This window comes from Cherax quadricarinatus, chromosome 52 (assembly GCF_038502225.1).
Source record: "Cherax quadricarinatus isolate ZL_2023a chromosome 52, ASM3850222v1, whole genome shotgun sequence".
NCBI lineage: Eukaryota > Metazoa > Arthropoda > Malacostraca > Decapoda > Parastacidae > Cherax > Cherax quadricarinatus.
Genome location: NC_091343.1, coordinates 12816434 through 12831530, shown reverse-complemented (window position 1 = coordinate 12831530; position 15097 = coordinate 12816434). Strand labels below are relative to the sequence as shown.

The following is a 15097-nucleotide window of genomic DNA, read 5'->3' as shown; positions in this document are numbered from 1 at the left end:
ACAACAAATGTGCGACTGTTTAATAACTGAAAATGGTCTATTAGGTTTAAAGTCTATTGACTACATGTTGGTATTAAAGCTGCTGCACATGAACACCACCAGTCATGACTGTTTTAATACCTGTGGATTTAAGTAAACTTTATGCTTACTGAGGGAAATACACTCCCTGAGGTGTACTGTACTATTTATAGAGCGGTTCTCAGCCTAAACACAAGTGGTTGGTTAATTTATCGGATTGAAAACTGTTTAAATTACACTCTCTGTGCAATTGGATCAAACAAAACTTACCCCTAAGTGGATTAACAGTAGACTAAAGCCTCTCAGAGGTCAAAAACGGGGATTTACAGGCGAATTTATTTGGATTTTAGCAAAGCTTTTGATAGAGTACCGCACCAAAGACCGTTAAAAAAAGTGGCAGCAAATGGCACTGGGGGAAAAGAGGAGAGGAACACTTAACTAACCAATATATTTTATTAGAGATAAAAAATGGAATAAAAAGAGCCAAAAGAGATTAAGAAATTAAAGTCGCAAGGTTTCTTTAAGGTATGTAGAAATAAGATTAGGGAAAAGATAGGCCTGCTTAAAGTTACTGTCAGTGACAAAGAAATATATGCAATCTCGAACACTTATTTCCTCTCTGTTTTTGTGCAAGTTATTATTAAAGATTCGCCGGTATTCTCCCGGCCCGGGCCTTTTCCAAGTGGTGGCCCGGCCTTGGCTCCCTCTTTAGGGAGTGTCTGAGACCTAAGTCTCCCATGGGAGGAGGCACAAATACCTCCTCATCTTTGGGACCAATTGTCCCCAGGCCTAGCCACAAGCTAGGCCTCTCTGGTCTGCCATCCCCGCCCCAAGGGGGCTAATGGGAATGACAGTCTTGTGAGCTACAAGCTCCGGCTCAGGCACCTACCCTACCCTAGAAGGGTTAGGCATGGTATCGATGATTTTGTGCAAGAAAATCCTAGGGAAATTCCAGAAATCAATAATTATATAGGCAAGGATGAAAATAACTTATGTAAGATCAAAGTCAAAAATGACATGGTTGTTAAATAGCTTAACACCAAACAAAGTCACTCTAACCTAACGGACTATCGCAAGGGTTAACAAAAAAAAAACAACAATACCGTGACTGGAACAATACACAAATAACCCGCACATACAACAGAGGAGCTTACAATGACGTTTTTGTCCGACTTCTATGTGGGGGTTATTTGTGTATTTCAAGGGTTCTAAAGGAATGTAAGGAGGAACTTAGCAAACCGTTAGTAAGACTTCAATGGATCACTACATGCGGGTATCGTATCAGATGTGGTTGTCCATGATAATGAATACGATGTTGTGCATATGGACGTCAATATGGCTTCTGATACAGTTCAGAATAGGAGACTGATTAAGAAAGTAGCAGCAAGCGCAATGTGAGAGGAAATTATCTTCCAAATCGAGGCATGACTGATAGGCAACAGCGAGTTTGCATAAATGGGAAGAAATCAGAATGGGGACACATTACAAGTGGTGTTCCACAGGGTTCAGTAATGGTCCTCGTATTGTTCACAATATACAGTACATGAATGGCATAGATGACAGAATAAATAGCGACATAAGCAAGTTTGCCGCTGATACTAAAATAGGTCGTTATATTCTGGTGAGGACACTAGAAAGCTAAAGGATGATCTGGGCAGGTTAATGAAATGGTCAGAAAAGTGGCAAATGCAGTTCAATGCAGACAACTGTAAGGTCCTAATATTAGGAAAAAAGAATAACTGTGGCGTATGTAAACTAAATAATGTAGATCGCAAACAACGTGAAGAAGACAGGCGTTCAAGTTGGCAGTAATTTATAACCAAGACAAGAGTGCGTTAAGTGTTAAAACTAAAACAAATATAATTCTTGACATCATTTCACAAAGCATCTTGTCGGTATATTATATCATTTTATGTCTTTAGTGAAGCCTCAGTCAGATTATGCTGCTCAGTTCTGGTCTCCATATTACAAAATGGACATAAATGCCTTGAAAAACATACAGAGAAGGATTAAGTTGATCCCATCTATCAGAAATCCTTCCTGCGAAAATAAGCTGATGGCACTAAACTTGCACTCTGGAAGAGTTGTGGCATTAAGGATATGATAAGTGCATTATTGAAAAAAACGGAATAAGAAAAAGGGATATAAATTATGCGATTAAAATATCTAATCAAGACAGGAGTTGCAGCAATGAATTCAAGTTAGACAAATCTAGATTTTCAAAGGGTATAGGAAAGCACTGGTTTGGCAAGAGTTGTAGATGAGTAAAACAAACTTCCGAGTAACGTCACTGAAGCGGGAAATTTGGGTAGCTTTAAAAATAGACTGGAAAAGTTCATGAGTTGGACTTGCCTAGCGTAGGTCACTAGATATTGAAGACAAGATATACAACAACAAGGTATCTTTATACCGAAACGTCTCGCCTACACAGTAGGCTTCATACAATGGTGGCGAAGATGGATACAGCAGAAGCAATGATGAGATGAATATGTGATCAGTCCATCAACTTTGAAGAAACAGTCGGTCAGTCCCTCAAAGTACTTCATGGCTGATGCACTCAACACATCATATTTACCTCTTCACTGCTTCTGCTACATCCATATTCGCCACCATTACTACACTAATAAAACCCATCGTGTAAGCCAAACGTTTAGAAATAAAGATACCTAACTGCTGCATATGTCTTACTTATCTACTTTCGGGTATTGTATGACATTTTTATATTGATGGGTCGGTAGACCTGTTGCAGTCTTCCTGATTTCTTATGTTCTTATACACACGCAGAACAAACTGAAAACTCTACAATGAAGACTACAATGAAAACTCTTAAGTAAAACCACTAATAATATGTAATATGGCTGCGATTTTAACAATATTAATATATATTACCATAAACTGTGGCTAAAAAAAAAAATACGAAATGTACATCACCAATCAAAACCTGTGTTGGACATATTAACTTTGGTTGTTAGACGGATGATATGATAAAGTATGAAGTATCTGACTGAGATAATTCCAAGAGGATAATAAGATCTAAAGTAATATTATAATCATTAAATCATGCGTGCAACTTGCTCGTGTTATAGTATTAAACCACTTTTTATCACCGGAGAAAATCTTACATCCGTTTTATGCAGAGTTTACAAGAAGACTAACGTGAGAGACTTGAGGCGATACAAGGTGCCAGTGATACAAGGTAACATTGCTGGAGACTACCACACTGCTGGAGACTACCACACTGCTGGAGACTACCACACTGCTGGAGACTACCACACTGCTGGAGACTACCACATTGCTGGAGACTACCACACTGCTGGAGACTACCACACTGCTGGAGACTACCACACTGCTGGAGACTACCACACTGCTGAAGACTACCACACTGCTGGAGACTACCACACTGCTGGAGACTACCACACTGCTGGAGACTACCACACTGCTGGAGACTACCACACTGCTGGAGACTACCACACTGCTGGAGACTACCACACTGCTGGAGACTACCACACTGCTGGAGACTACCACACTGCTGGAGACTACCACACTGTTGGAGACTACCACACTGCTGGAGACTACCACACTGCTGGAGACTACCACACTGCTGGAGACTACCACACTGCTGGAGACTACCACACTGCTGGAGACTACCACACTGCTGGAGACTACCACACTGCTGGAGACTACCACACTGCTGGAGACTACCACACTGCTCGAGACTACCACACTGCTGGAGACTACCACACTGCTGGAGACTAACACACTGCTGGAGACTACCACACTACTGGAGACTACCACACTGCTGGAGACTACCACACTGCTGGAGACTACCACACTGCTGGAGACTACCACACTGATGGAGACTACCACACTGCTGGAGACTACCACACTGCTGGAGACTACCACACTGCTGGAGACTACCACACTGCTGGAGACTACCACACTGTTGGAGACTACCACACTGCTGGAGACTACCACACTGCTGGAGACTACCACACTGCTGGAGACTACCACACTGCTGGAGACTACCACACTGCTGGAGACTACCACACTGCTGGAGACTACCACACTGCTGGAGACTACCACACTGTTGGAGAGTACCACACTGCTGGAGACTACCACACTGCTGGAGACTACCACACTGCTGGAGACTACCACACTGCAGGAGACTACCACACTGCTGGAGACTACCACACTGCTGGAGACTACCACACTGTTGGAGACTACCACACTGCTGGAGACTACCACACTGCTGGAGACTACCACATTGCTGGAGACTACCACACTGCTGGAGACTACCACACTGCTGGAGACTACCACACTGCTGGAGACTACCACACTGCTGGAGACTACCACACTGCTGGAGACTACAACACTGCTGGAGACTACCACACTGCTGGAGACTACCACACTGCTGGAGACTACCACACTGCTGGAGACTACCACACTGCTGGAGACTACCACACTGCTGGAGACTACCACACTGCTGGAGACTACCACACTGCTGGAGACTACCACACTGATGGAGACTACCACACTGATGGAGACTACCACACTGATGGAGACTACCACACTGATGGAGACTACCACACTGATGGAGACTACCACACTGCTGGAGACTACCACACTGCTGGAGACTACCACACTGATGGAGACTACCACATTGCTGGAGACTACCACACAGCTGGAGACTACCACACTGCTGGAGACTACCACACTGCTGGAGACTACCACACTGCTGGAGACTACCACACTGCTGGAGACTACCACATTGCGGGAGACTACCACACTGCTGAAGACTACCACACTGCTGGAGACTACCACACTGCTGGAGACTACCACATTGCGGGAGACTACCACATTGCTGGAGACTACCACACTGCTGGAGACTACCACACTGCTGGAGACTACCACACTGCTGGAGACTACCACACTGCTGGAGACTACCACACTGCTGGAGACTACCACACTGCTGGAGACTACCACACTGGAGACTACCACACTGATGGAGACTACCACACTGATGGAGACTACCACACTGCTGGAGACTACCACACTGATGGAGACTACCACACTGCTGGAGACTACCACACTGCTGGAGACTACCACACTGCTGGAGACTACCACACTGCTGGAGACTACCACACTGCTGGAGACTACCACACTGCTGGAGACTACCACACTGCTGGAGACTACCACACTGCTGGAGACTACCACACTGCTGGAGACTACCACACTGCTGGAGACTACCACACTGCTCGAGACTACCACACTGCTCGAGACTACCACACTGCTGGAGACTACCACACTGCTGGAGACTACCACACTGCTGGAGACTACCACACTGCTGGAGACTACCACACTGCTGGAGACTACCACACTGCTGGAGACTACCACACTGCTGGAGACTACCACACTGCTGGAGACTACCACACTGCTGGAGACTACCACACTGCTGGAGACTACCACACTGCTGGAGACTACCACACTGCTGGAGACTACCACACTGCTGGAGACTACCACACTGCTGGAGACTACCACACTGCTGGAGACTACCACACTGCTGGAGACTACCACACTGCTGGAGACTACCACACTGCTGGAGACTACCACACTGCTGGAGACTACCACACTGCTGGAGACTACCACACTGCTGGAGACTACCACACTGCTGGAGACTACCACATTGCTGGAGACTACCACACTGCTGGAGACTACCACACTGCTGGAGACTACCACACTGCTGGAGACTACCACACTGCTGGAGACTACCACACTGCTGGAGACTACCACACTGCTGGAGACTACCACACTGCTGGAGACTACCACACTGCTGGAGACTACCACACTGCTGGAGACTACCACACTGCAGGAGACTACCACACTGCTGGAGACTACCACACTGCTGGAGACTACCACACTGCTGGAGACTACCACACTGCCTTCCCACCGAGCAGGGTAGCCCCTCACATACGCACTGTTCGCGGGTCACTGAGGCTCAGATATTCCGGTACGTAATATCAATAATACTTTAAAGAAAGTTAAGATAGGATTTTAATTGGATTTTTAACTTGGGAGGGTTAGCCTGAGGCTCAGAGGCTCATAACAAGCTATGATAACTCAACCTTCATAGCTGCCATCACCCTCAGACCTGCGTCTTTTCTCCACTGCTTGAATTCGACGCTTACTGTCTTCCGTCTCGCAAAGTAGCGTTGAGGTCAGGTGTAGTATGGACTGTGTGCATGATGGACAATGACGTCACCTGTCAGACGTGTCCTGACGATCTAAAATCAATTACGGGAAAGCTCTGGGAATACTGAAGGTGCCTGTGTCCTGTACATCTGTATTACAGAGTTTAAACAAGAGAGTTCATGAAAATCATGTTCCTTACGAATACTGCTGGCATCGTTCCACTTTATCATATTCTCCCGTTAGCCAGGCTGGCTGCGACAGTAGCGCGTCCGTCTCACCATAAACAAACGGAAATTCGAAACTCCACCACCCCTTGTACTGAATGACCCGCACGGGTTTAGTGCTTCACATAAATATAATAATAATCCACTTCATCAGGTGGTCGTGTCTGTGACTAACACAGATATTATTAACAGTGTCATTGACGCAGGAGGTATCTAAGTCCCCAGCTCTCTCCCACACATTTTCTCGCTTCTCCAAAATATATAACAAACTCTAACTTTAGTTTCATCTAGATTAGTGGGTTTCCTGCTGGTAAAGTCTTTACTAGTAGTGCTAGCATTATCGGTACTGGTAGTCCTAGCATTAGCGGTACTGGTAGTGCTAGCATTAGCGGTACTGGTAGTCCTAGCATTAGCAGTACTGGTAGTGCTAGCATTAGCGGTACTGGTAGTCCTAGCATTAGCGGTACTGGTAGTGCTAGCATTAGCGGTACTGATAGTGCTAGCATTAGCGGTACTGGTAGTCCTAGCATTAGCGGTACTGGTAGTCCTAGCATTAGCGGTACTGGTAGTGCTAGCATTAACGGTACTGGTAGTGCTAGCATTAGCGGTACTGGTAGTGCTAGCATTAGCGGTACTGGTAGTGCTAGCATTAGCGGTACTGGTAGTGCTAGCATTAGCGGTACTGGTAGTCCTAGCATTATCGGTACTGGTAGTCCTAGCATTAGCGGTACTGGTAGTGCTAGCATTAGTGGGTACTCAGAGAATTATTATTATTATAATCAAGGGGGAAGCGCTAAACCCAGAGGATTATACAGCGCCTGGGGGGGGGGGATGTGGAAGGCATTCAGGCTTAATTTGGGGAACTGGAGCACAGATCCAATTCCCTAAATCAAGAGCCCCTCACCAACATCAAGGAACCTTCCTTGAGGGGGTACTCAGAGAAGACGCTGGAAATAGTCTTACCCATCTTACTGCTGGGAGTGTTGATGATCTTCAGAGCATGACGTCAACACACACACATTGATGAAATGAGAGAAGTGTAGTTCAGAGAAGCCCAGGTGAATGTAGTCACAGTCCTCCTCAAGATAAGGCACAATACCCTGTAGGTTTTCAGATACAATCCACTGACAACTTCGAGTATAGTCTTGTTGTCGTAGTCTGAGCAGATAGCTTTCTTCCTTATGAGCAAAACTCTACCTTCCGTTTTAGTTGGTTTCCAACACACTTTGAAAAACAACTTATTACTTAATGCTCTCAGTGTCCGAAACACCAAGTAATAACGATGCTTTGATGCACACAAACTTGATAAAGTTTTACACAGAGGGAAACATTGTTCCAATAACAGCTTCTTCAGCAACCTCGATTTTTTCCTGTAATATTGTCTGTCATACAACTTGTGGAGCCACGACCCACCTAGCAGGGGGCAGCACTGTAGCCCTGCTCCAGTATGTCTTTACATTCTTATGAACTGACGCTTTCAAAGACAATACCACTATGATACTGACGCAACCAGTGACACAGCGTGAGTGCCGCACGGTGACACAGCATATGCTAGTGTCAGTGCCACAGTGTCAGTGCCACAGTGTCAGTGCCACACAGTATCAGTGCCACAGTGTCAGCGCCACAGTGCCAATGCCCCACAGTGTCAGTGCCACACAGCATCAGTGTCACAGTGTCAGAGCCTGGAGCAGGGCAGGTTCTGCTAGCTAGTTCCTGCGCGTAGGCAGGATATGCTATTATAAACAAGCGTTAATTAGTGAGTATATCAAAAGTAACTATCACTTCACTACCAGTTTACACTAATGTGAAAGTTACCACTGTTAGTGAAGTCGTCATTGTCACAACTGTTACCACTGTCATCACTGTTCACCACTGAATGTTCATTGAGGACAAATTCCAGTTACTCTGTTACTGAAAACTTGAGGAAATAATAGCTAAAACGTAGTATAAAACAAATTCTAACCACACAACAGAGCGAAGAACTACTGTGAAGGACTTGGGAAATGATAATGTCAGAGGACCTCACCTTCAAGAGTCACAACAGTATCACTATCACGTGAGGAAAATGACAGAATGGATAATGAGAACTTTCAAAATAAGGGATGCCATGCCAATAATGATCCTCTTTAAGTCACTCGTTATCTCTAGGCTGAAATACTGCTGTACACTAACAGCCTATTCAATACACAAATAACCCGCACATAAAAGAGAGAAACTTACGACGACGTTTCGGTCCGACTTGGACCAGATACAGAGAATGTATGGAGAACCTTTACTGCAAGTATTAGTTCAGTCAAGCACCTTAATTACTGAGAACGTTTGACGTTGTACTTGACCTGTACTCCCTGGAATGTATGCAAGAAAGATATATCATAATTTACCCATGGAAGATCCTAGAGGGACTGGCCCCAAATCTGTGCACAGAAATCACTCCTTAGGAAAGTAAAAGACTCGGCAGACGATGCAACATACTCCTAACGAAGAGCAGAGGTATCATGAGTGCACTCAGAGGAAACACAATAAATAACCGGGGCCCAAGACTCTTCAACAGCCTCCTATTATACATAAGGGGAATTATCAACAGACCCCTGGCTGTCTCCAAGAAGGAACTGGACAGATACCTAAATTCAGTGCCCGATCAGCCGGGCTGTTCGTGTGCGACCAGCAGTTACAGCCTGGTTGGTAAGGGCCTGATCCACCGAGCAGTGAGGGCGTTGAACCCCGTAACAACCTCCAGGTGGACCCTCAGTATTCTTACTGCTGATTCTTACCAATGTCACAACAGTCCTGATGTGAGTCATCAGCCTCCCCACATCACGCTGTTTAAAGGCTCATAATAACAGTTTTGACACCATTACTGTTCCATGTATGGCGTTGCAAATGTGCTTTATGTAAATTATATGGCGAAAAACTAATGTAAAAGTATCTGAAGATTTACATTACATTAACGACTAAAAAGTAGCGTTTAAAACGTAATACTAAAAAAAGTGACGCTTAAAACGTAATACTAAAAAAGTGACGCTTAAAACGTAAAACTTAAAACACACAACACTTCAAATGTAATGCTTAAGACGTACTCCCATCCTTTCTAAAGTTACCTGAAGGGAGAACACTTTAGCTATGTCTCCTGTGTATGGGAGAGGCCAGCCTGGGTGATGGTAATTCTTAAGTGATAGTAACTCCAGCTATGCTGAAAGGAAACCTCTCAAGCCGCCATGGCTGATGAACCTTTGCTGGAAAACTTGTGTATAAATGGTTTAGAAAACAGACAAGTTGGCTTCTTCAGTCCAATGCAGAGAAAGGTAGGTGAAAGATGAGGAGTTTGAGGTAATCAGTCCTGCAGCCTAGAATCGACTCTACTTATGTGATGCAACATGACAGGGAAACGTAAATAGTTACCCTCCCACTGTGTAACTGTGCAGGATGGCAGCACACTGATGATGTATCCAATTTTAATATTAAAAAAAAATACATTGGAAGTGTACATGAACCTTCAATACACAGTTTCAATAGAACACATTGAGAAGAACCCATTAAGTAGAACTTGCTGAAACAACCCAATAAAACAAAACCCACTGAAACAGAACCCACTAAAATATAATCCACTGAAATAGAACTCGCTGAAACAGAACCCACTAAAATATAATCCACTGAAATAGAACCCGCTGAAACAGAACCCACTAAAATATAATCCACTGAAATACAACCCGCTGAAATAGAGCCCACTGAAATATAATCCACTGAAATAGAACCCACTGAAATAGAATCCAGTGAATTTGTCAAATAAACTTTCAATGAATATTATTTATGAAATTAATATAAACAACCCAAATCTTTTTTTTTTTTTTATTTCCAGGTGCAAAACAAATAACTTATCTGCTCTGTAAAAAATTGGAAATTTCATAAAAAATACACGAGCCAAAAAAAAAAAAAAATATGGCAGGCATAGCTGGAATTCCTGGATATCTGACTCGCTGAGCTGTTATGATTGTTACAAGACCTATGAAAAACGAATGAACAGACTGCCTTTAGATTTCACAATTTGAGTGTGCGTGTGTGTGTGTGTGTGTGTGTGTGTGTGTGTGTGTGTGTGTGTGTGTGTGTGTGTGTGTGTGTGTGTGTGTGTGTGTGTGTGTGTGTGTTGTATTCGTTGATGTTTACTGTGTGTGTGATGGAGAGTGAGGGAAGTGGATGAGTGGGAGAGTTGGTGAGGGAAGTGGGTGAGTGGCGAGAGAGAGGAACAAACTAAGAGTGCTGAGAGAGACGTGGATAAGAGTGGGTTCCGGGTATTTATGCACCATCCACCGCTCCTGAGGAGGAAAATCCCTGCAAATTGTAAAAAAGATTCAGAAACATGTAATGACTAGACTGCAAGTTAATATCCTCAATACTTGCTACTGCAACAGACAAACAGACTGGGCAGGGAGAACTAAGCAGTGCCTCCCTGGTGTGGCTGTGGTTGAAAGTTCCATCGCGTTCCACAACCCCTCCTTCTTTCTCCATCTCTCTCCCTCTCTCACTCTCTCCCCTCCTTCCGCCCACGGAACCAGGCACTGTCCGACCGACTTTTACTTTCGTGAGAGTGGCATCGGTGTGGGGCTCGCGTGAGGGCCCTGGCTCAGGTTATCAGTGGTGTGCAGCCGTAGCGGCCGCATCTCCTAGTGGTCTCTCCACTCGCTACCACAACTACTCCCTCAGCCTTGTTATAAACCTCAAGCTTATAACTGCGACGGCCGCCACACAACGGACAGGCCTACCGCCACCATGACTTTACTTAAGGTAAGTGAAGTTTAATATCACTCAGCCTGCCGGGGCACACTGCTCTCAGACCGTCTCTGCAGTCAATGACCTCCATTCTCAAGCAGGAAGTTGTTACCGCAGTATTTATTCATCTTACCTCGTTGGATTTACTAAGAGATATGTTGTGCCGTATTGTGAAGGATCCTATCAGGGTCAACCAGTGCCACAGTGTTGACCATATAATCAAGAGATCATGGGAAGGCAGCTTCAGGTGTGCCAGTGACGCGGAGAACATGATCACGGGCCATTCAGAGCAGGTCCCAGAAAATATGCTTCAGGGAGGCGCAGAAGCCTGGTTGTATCTCTCTTCTTGGAGTATAATCTCTCTCTCACCTTTAATCTTCTCGCTTTCTCTTGCCCTTCCCCCACTCTCTCTTGCTTTCTCGTCCTCATTGCCTACTCTCGCAACTCGTCCTAAAAGATAATATGAACGAAATAAAAACTACCAAACACTCCTTTATCATTGACTGTCTCGTCAAGTGTTAACTCAAGTGCTAACGTTACGGAAACGTCATCTAATGTTTCTTCTCTAAGTGTAGGCCACTCGTGAATCTAAATATATTCTTGGCTTATATACTAGTGACTTTGTCGACAATCCTTTCCACGCTAAGATCTTCAATACATTATTGCTATCTATGGATATGAAAAAGAAGTCCTGTGGTAATGTTTGGTAGTATCTTCAGCTTCCAACCGTGAGGAAATTTACTCTTTGACTATGATAAGTGTTCGCATCCTGTGCGTTAGGGACTGTCAGTATGTTATGGTCCCCAGTGTTTACACAACTGGTACTTTTACGATATTGTGAAATACTCATTTAAATTCCCTGGTCAGATATTCCAGGTCTCAGCCTGATATAAACTATATTCAGTCCACGACTCGGCTGTTTGCTAAAGTTAGCTCTCCACGACTCAGCTGTATGCCTGGAGACTAAGTAGAGCCCAGTCCCAGACCAGCCCTCCTGGCAGTTGGCATGATCAATCAAGTTGTTAATGTCCGCCGCCCGCACTCCAAAGTATGCACCACAACCCGGCTCATCAGAGATTATTTTGAGGAATTTGCCGAGTTTTCTCTTTAAGACAGCAGGGGTTTTATTAGTAATCCTCCTCGTGCACGAAGAGAGGATATTGAGTCGTGGTCTCTTTACACTTATTGAGCTCTTTCAAGGTACTCAATGCTCCCTTGCTTTTCACTGGAGGTATCCTGTATCATCTGCCAAGCCTCGTGTTTATCAATAGTAATTCTGGTGGAAATAAATGGTATAAAATACCGACACAGTGGAAATATAAACACAAATGCAGTATAATGTGATCCTTTATTGACAACGTTTCACCCACACAGTGGGCTTTTTCAAGTCACACACGGATCTAGGTCCGTGTGTGACTTGAAAAAGCCCACTGTGTGGGTGAAACGTTGTCAATAAAGGATCACATTATACTGCATTTGTGTTTATATTTCCACAGTAATTCTGGTGTGTAAGTTTGGGGCCAATCCCTTCAGTACATTCCAGACGTAGATAATGATGTATCTTTCTCGCCTACGTTCTAAAAAGTACTGTTCTAGAGACTTCAATCACTTACAGTAATTTAGGTGCTTGAATGAGTTTATACAAGCTGTGAAAGTTCACTATACATTGCTCAGTAATATCGCCTGCCATGAAGAAGGCCGTTAGTATACAGTAATATCCCAGCTTGGAGAGAACGCGTGGCCTGTATTGCATCATCATTGGCCTGGCGTCTCTTGTTTTGAAAGCTCTAGCTATCCAGCCAATTATTTTTCTTGTAGTTGCGATGAAAACTTTGTTGTGCTCCTTGAATGTGATATCTTCTGACATTATCACTCATAGGTCTCTCACATTTAACTTACGTTCTATTGAGTGGTTTGCGTTCGTCTTGTACTACAATCTGCCCTCTATGACACAGCTACATACATTAGTCAGCCCTTTCCGACTCAGTTATATGCTACAGTCAACCCTTCGCGTCCAGTGCTGGTGATATTGAGAATTATGCCGGGGAAAGTGGCCCGTGGGGGATATTTTGGGAATCCGGTGAAAATACGTTGCTCTTAAGTGTAAATGTAAGTGTAAATCTAAGTGGTGTGTATTCCTCGCTTATGGTTTAGAAAGACACGTAAGCAAACACTATGACATATTTATTAGAAAACGTTTCGGTCCTGGGACCTTGATCACTTCTAACGTTTTCTAATAAATATGTCATAGTGTTTGTTTACGTGTCTTTCTAAACCAACTTGTCGGTATTTATTACCAAGGTTTATACCATTCCTCGCTTATAAACCATAATGATCAGTTAGTAAGTGCTCCCTGGTCTGCCACTAGTAAGGAACATTCACAATCTATTAAGAGGCACTGTCTGCCACTAGTAAGGAGCACTCAACCTAGGAGGCACTGTTTGCCACTAGTAAGGAGCACTAAACCTAGGAGGCACTGTCTGCCACTAATAAGGAGCACTCAACCTAGGAGGCACTGTTTGCCACTAATAAGGAGCACTAAACCTAGGAGGCACTGTTTGCCACTAGTAACTAGCACTCAGCCTAGGAGTCACTGTTTGCCACTAGTAAGGAGCACTCAACCTAGGAGGCACTGTTTGCCACTAGTAACTAGCACTCAGCCTAGGAGGCACTGTGTGCCACTAGTAAGGAGCACTCAGAACCTAGAAGACACTGTAGGCCACTAGTAAGGAACAATAAGAACTTAGGAAGCACTGTCTGCCACTGGTAAGGAACAATAAGAACTTAGGAAGCACTGTCTGCCACTGGTAAGGAACAATAAGAACTTAGGAAGCACTGTCTGCCACTGGTAAGGAACAATAAGAACTTAGGAAGCACTGTCTGCCACTGGTAAGGAACAATAAGAACTTAGGAAGCAGTCTGCCACTGGTAAGGAACAATAAGAACTTAGGAAGCACTGTCTGCCACTGGTAAGGAACAATAAGAACTTAGGAAGCAGTCTGCCACTGGTAAGGAACAATAAGAACTTAGGAAGCACTGTCTGCCACTGGTAAGGAACAATAAGAACTTAGGAAGCAGTCTGCCACTGGTAAGGAACAATAAGAACTTAGGAAGCACTGTCTGCCACTGGTAAGGAACAATAAGAACTTAGGAAGCAGTCTGCCACTGGTAAGGAACAATAAGAACTTAGGAAGCACTGTCTGCCACTGGTAAGGAACAATAAGAACTTAGGAAGCACTGTCTGCCATGATTATATACACCTGGAAAATCCTAGAGGGACTAGTACCGAACTTGCACACGAAAATCACTCACTACGAAAGCAAAAGACTTGGCAGACGATGCACCATCCCCCCAATGAAAAGCAGGGGTGTCACTAGCACGTTAAGAGACCATACAATAAGTGTCAGGGGCCCGAGACTGTTCAACTGCCTCCCAGCACACATAAGGGGGATTACCAACAGACCCCTGGCAGTCTTCAAGCAGGCACTGGACAAGCACCTAAAGTCAGTTCCTGATCAGCCGGGCTGTGGCTCGTACGTTGGTTTGCGTGCAGCCAGCAGCAACAGCCTGGTTGATCAGGCACTGATCCACCAGGAGGCCTGGTCACAGACCGGGCCGCGGGGGCGTTGACCCCCGAAACTCTCTCCAGGTAAACTCCAGGTAAGGAACAATAAGAACTTAAGAAGCACTGGTGGCATTATTCTCAGAAGAAACGTGAACATTTCTTCCCTGACGCGAGTGTCAGTCATATGATGACTTGCTCGCTGCAGTTTTTGGTCATTTAGCGAAGGCTTTCAGCTGGTGTATCGCCTTACCTAGTACACACGTTACATATAAATCATGACTGAATTACCTAGTACACACGTTACATATAACATGACTGAATTACCTAGTACACACGT

At 44.6% G+C, this 15097-nt stretch overlaps 1 protein-coding gene across 1 annotated transcript in view; it reads left to right on the top strand.

Moving 5' to 3' along the window:
• The first annotated feature begins 11004 nt into the window (after positions 1-11004).
• LOC128696816 (pro-resilin) overlaps positions 11005-15097 on the top strand; it is a 105917-nt gene continuing 101824 nt past the window's right edge. The window contains exon 1 of the mRNA XM_053788194.2: positions 11005-11210. Within this exon, the coding sequence (XP_053644169.1) occupies positions 11196-11210 (15 nt within the window). The 5' untranslated portion in view covers positions 11005-11195. The remainder of the gene's footprint in view (positions 11211-15097) is intronic.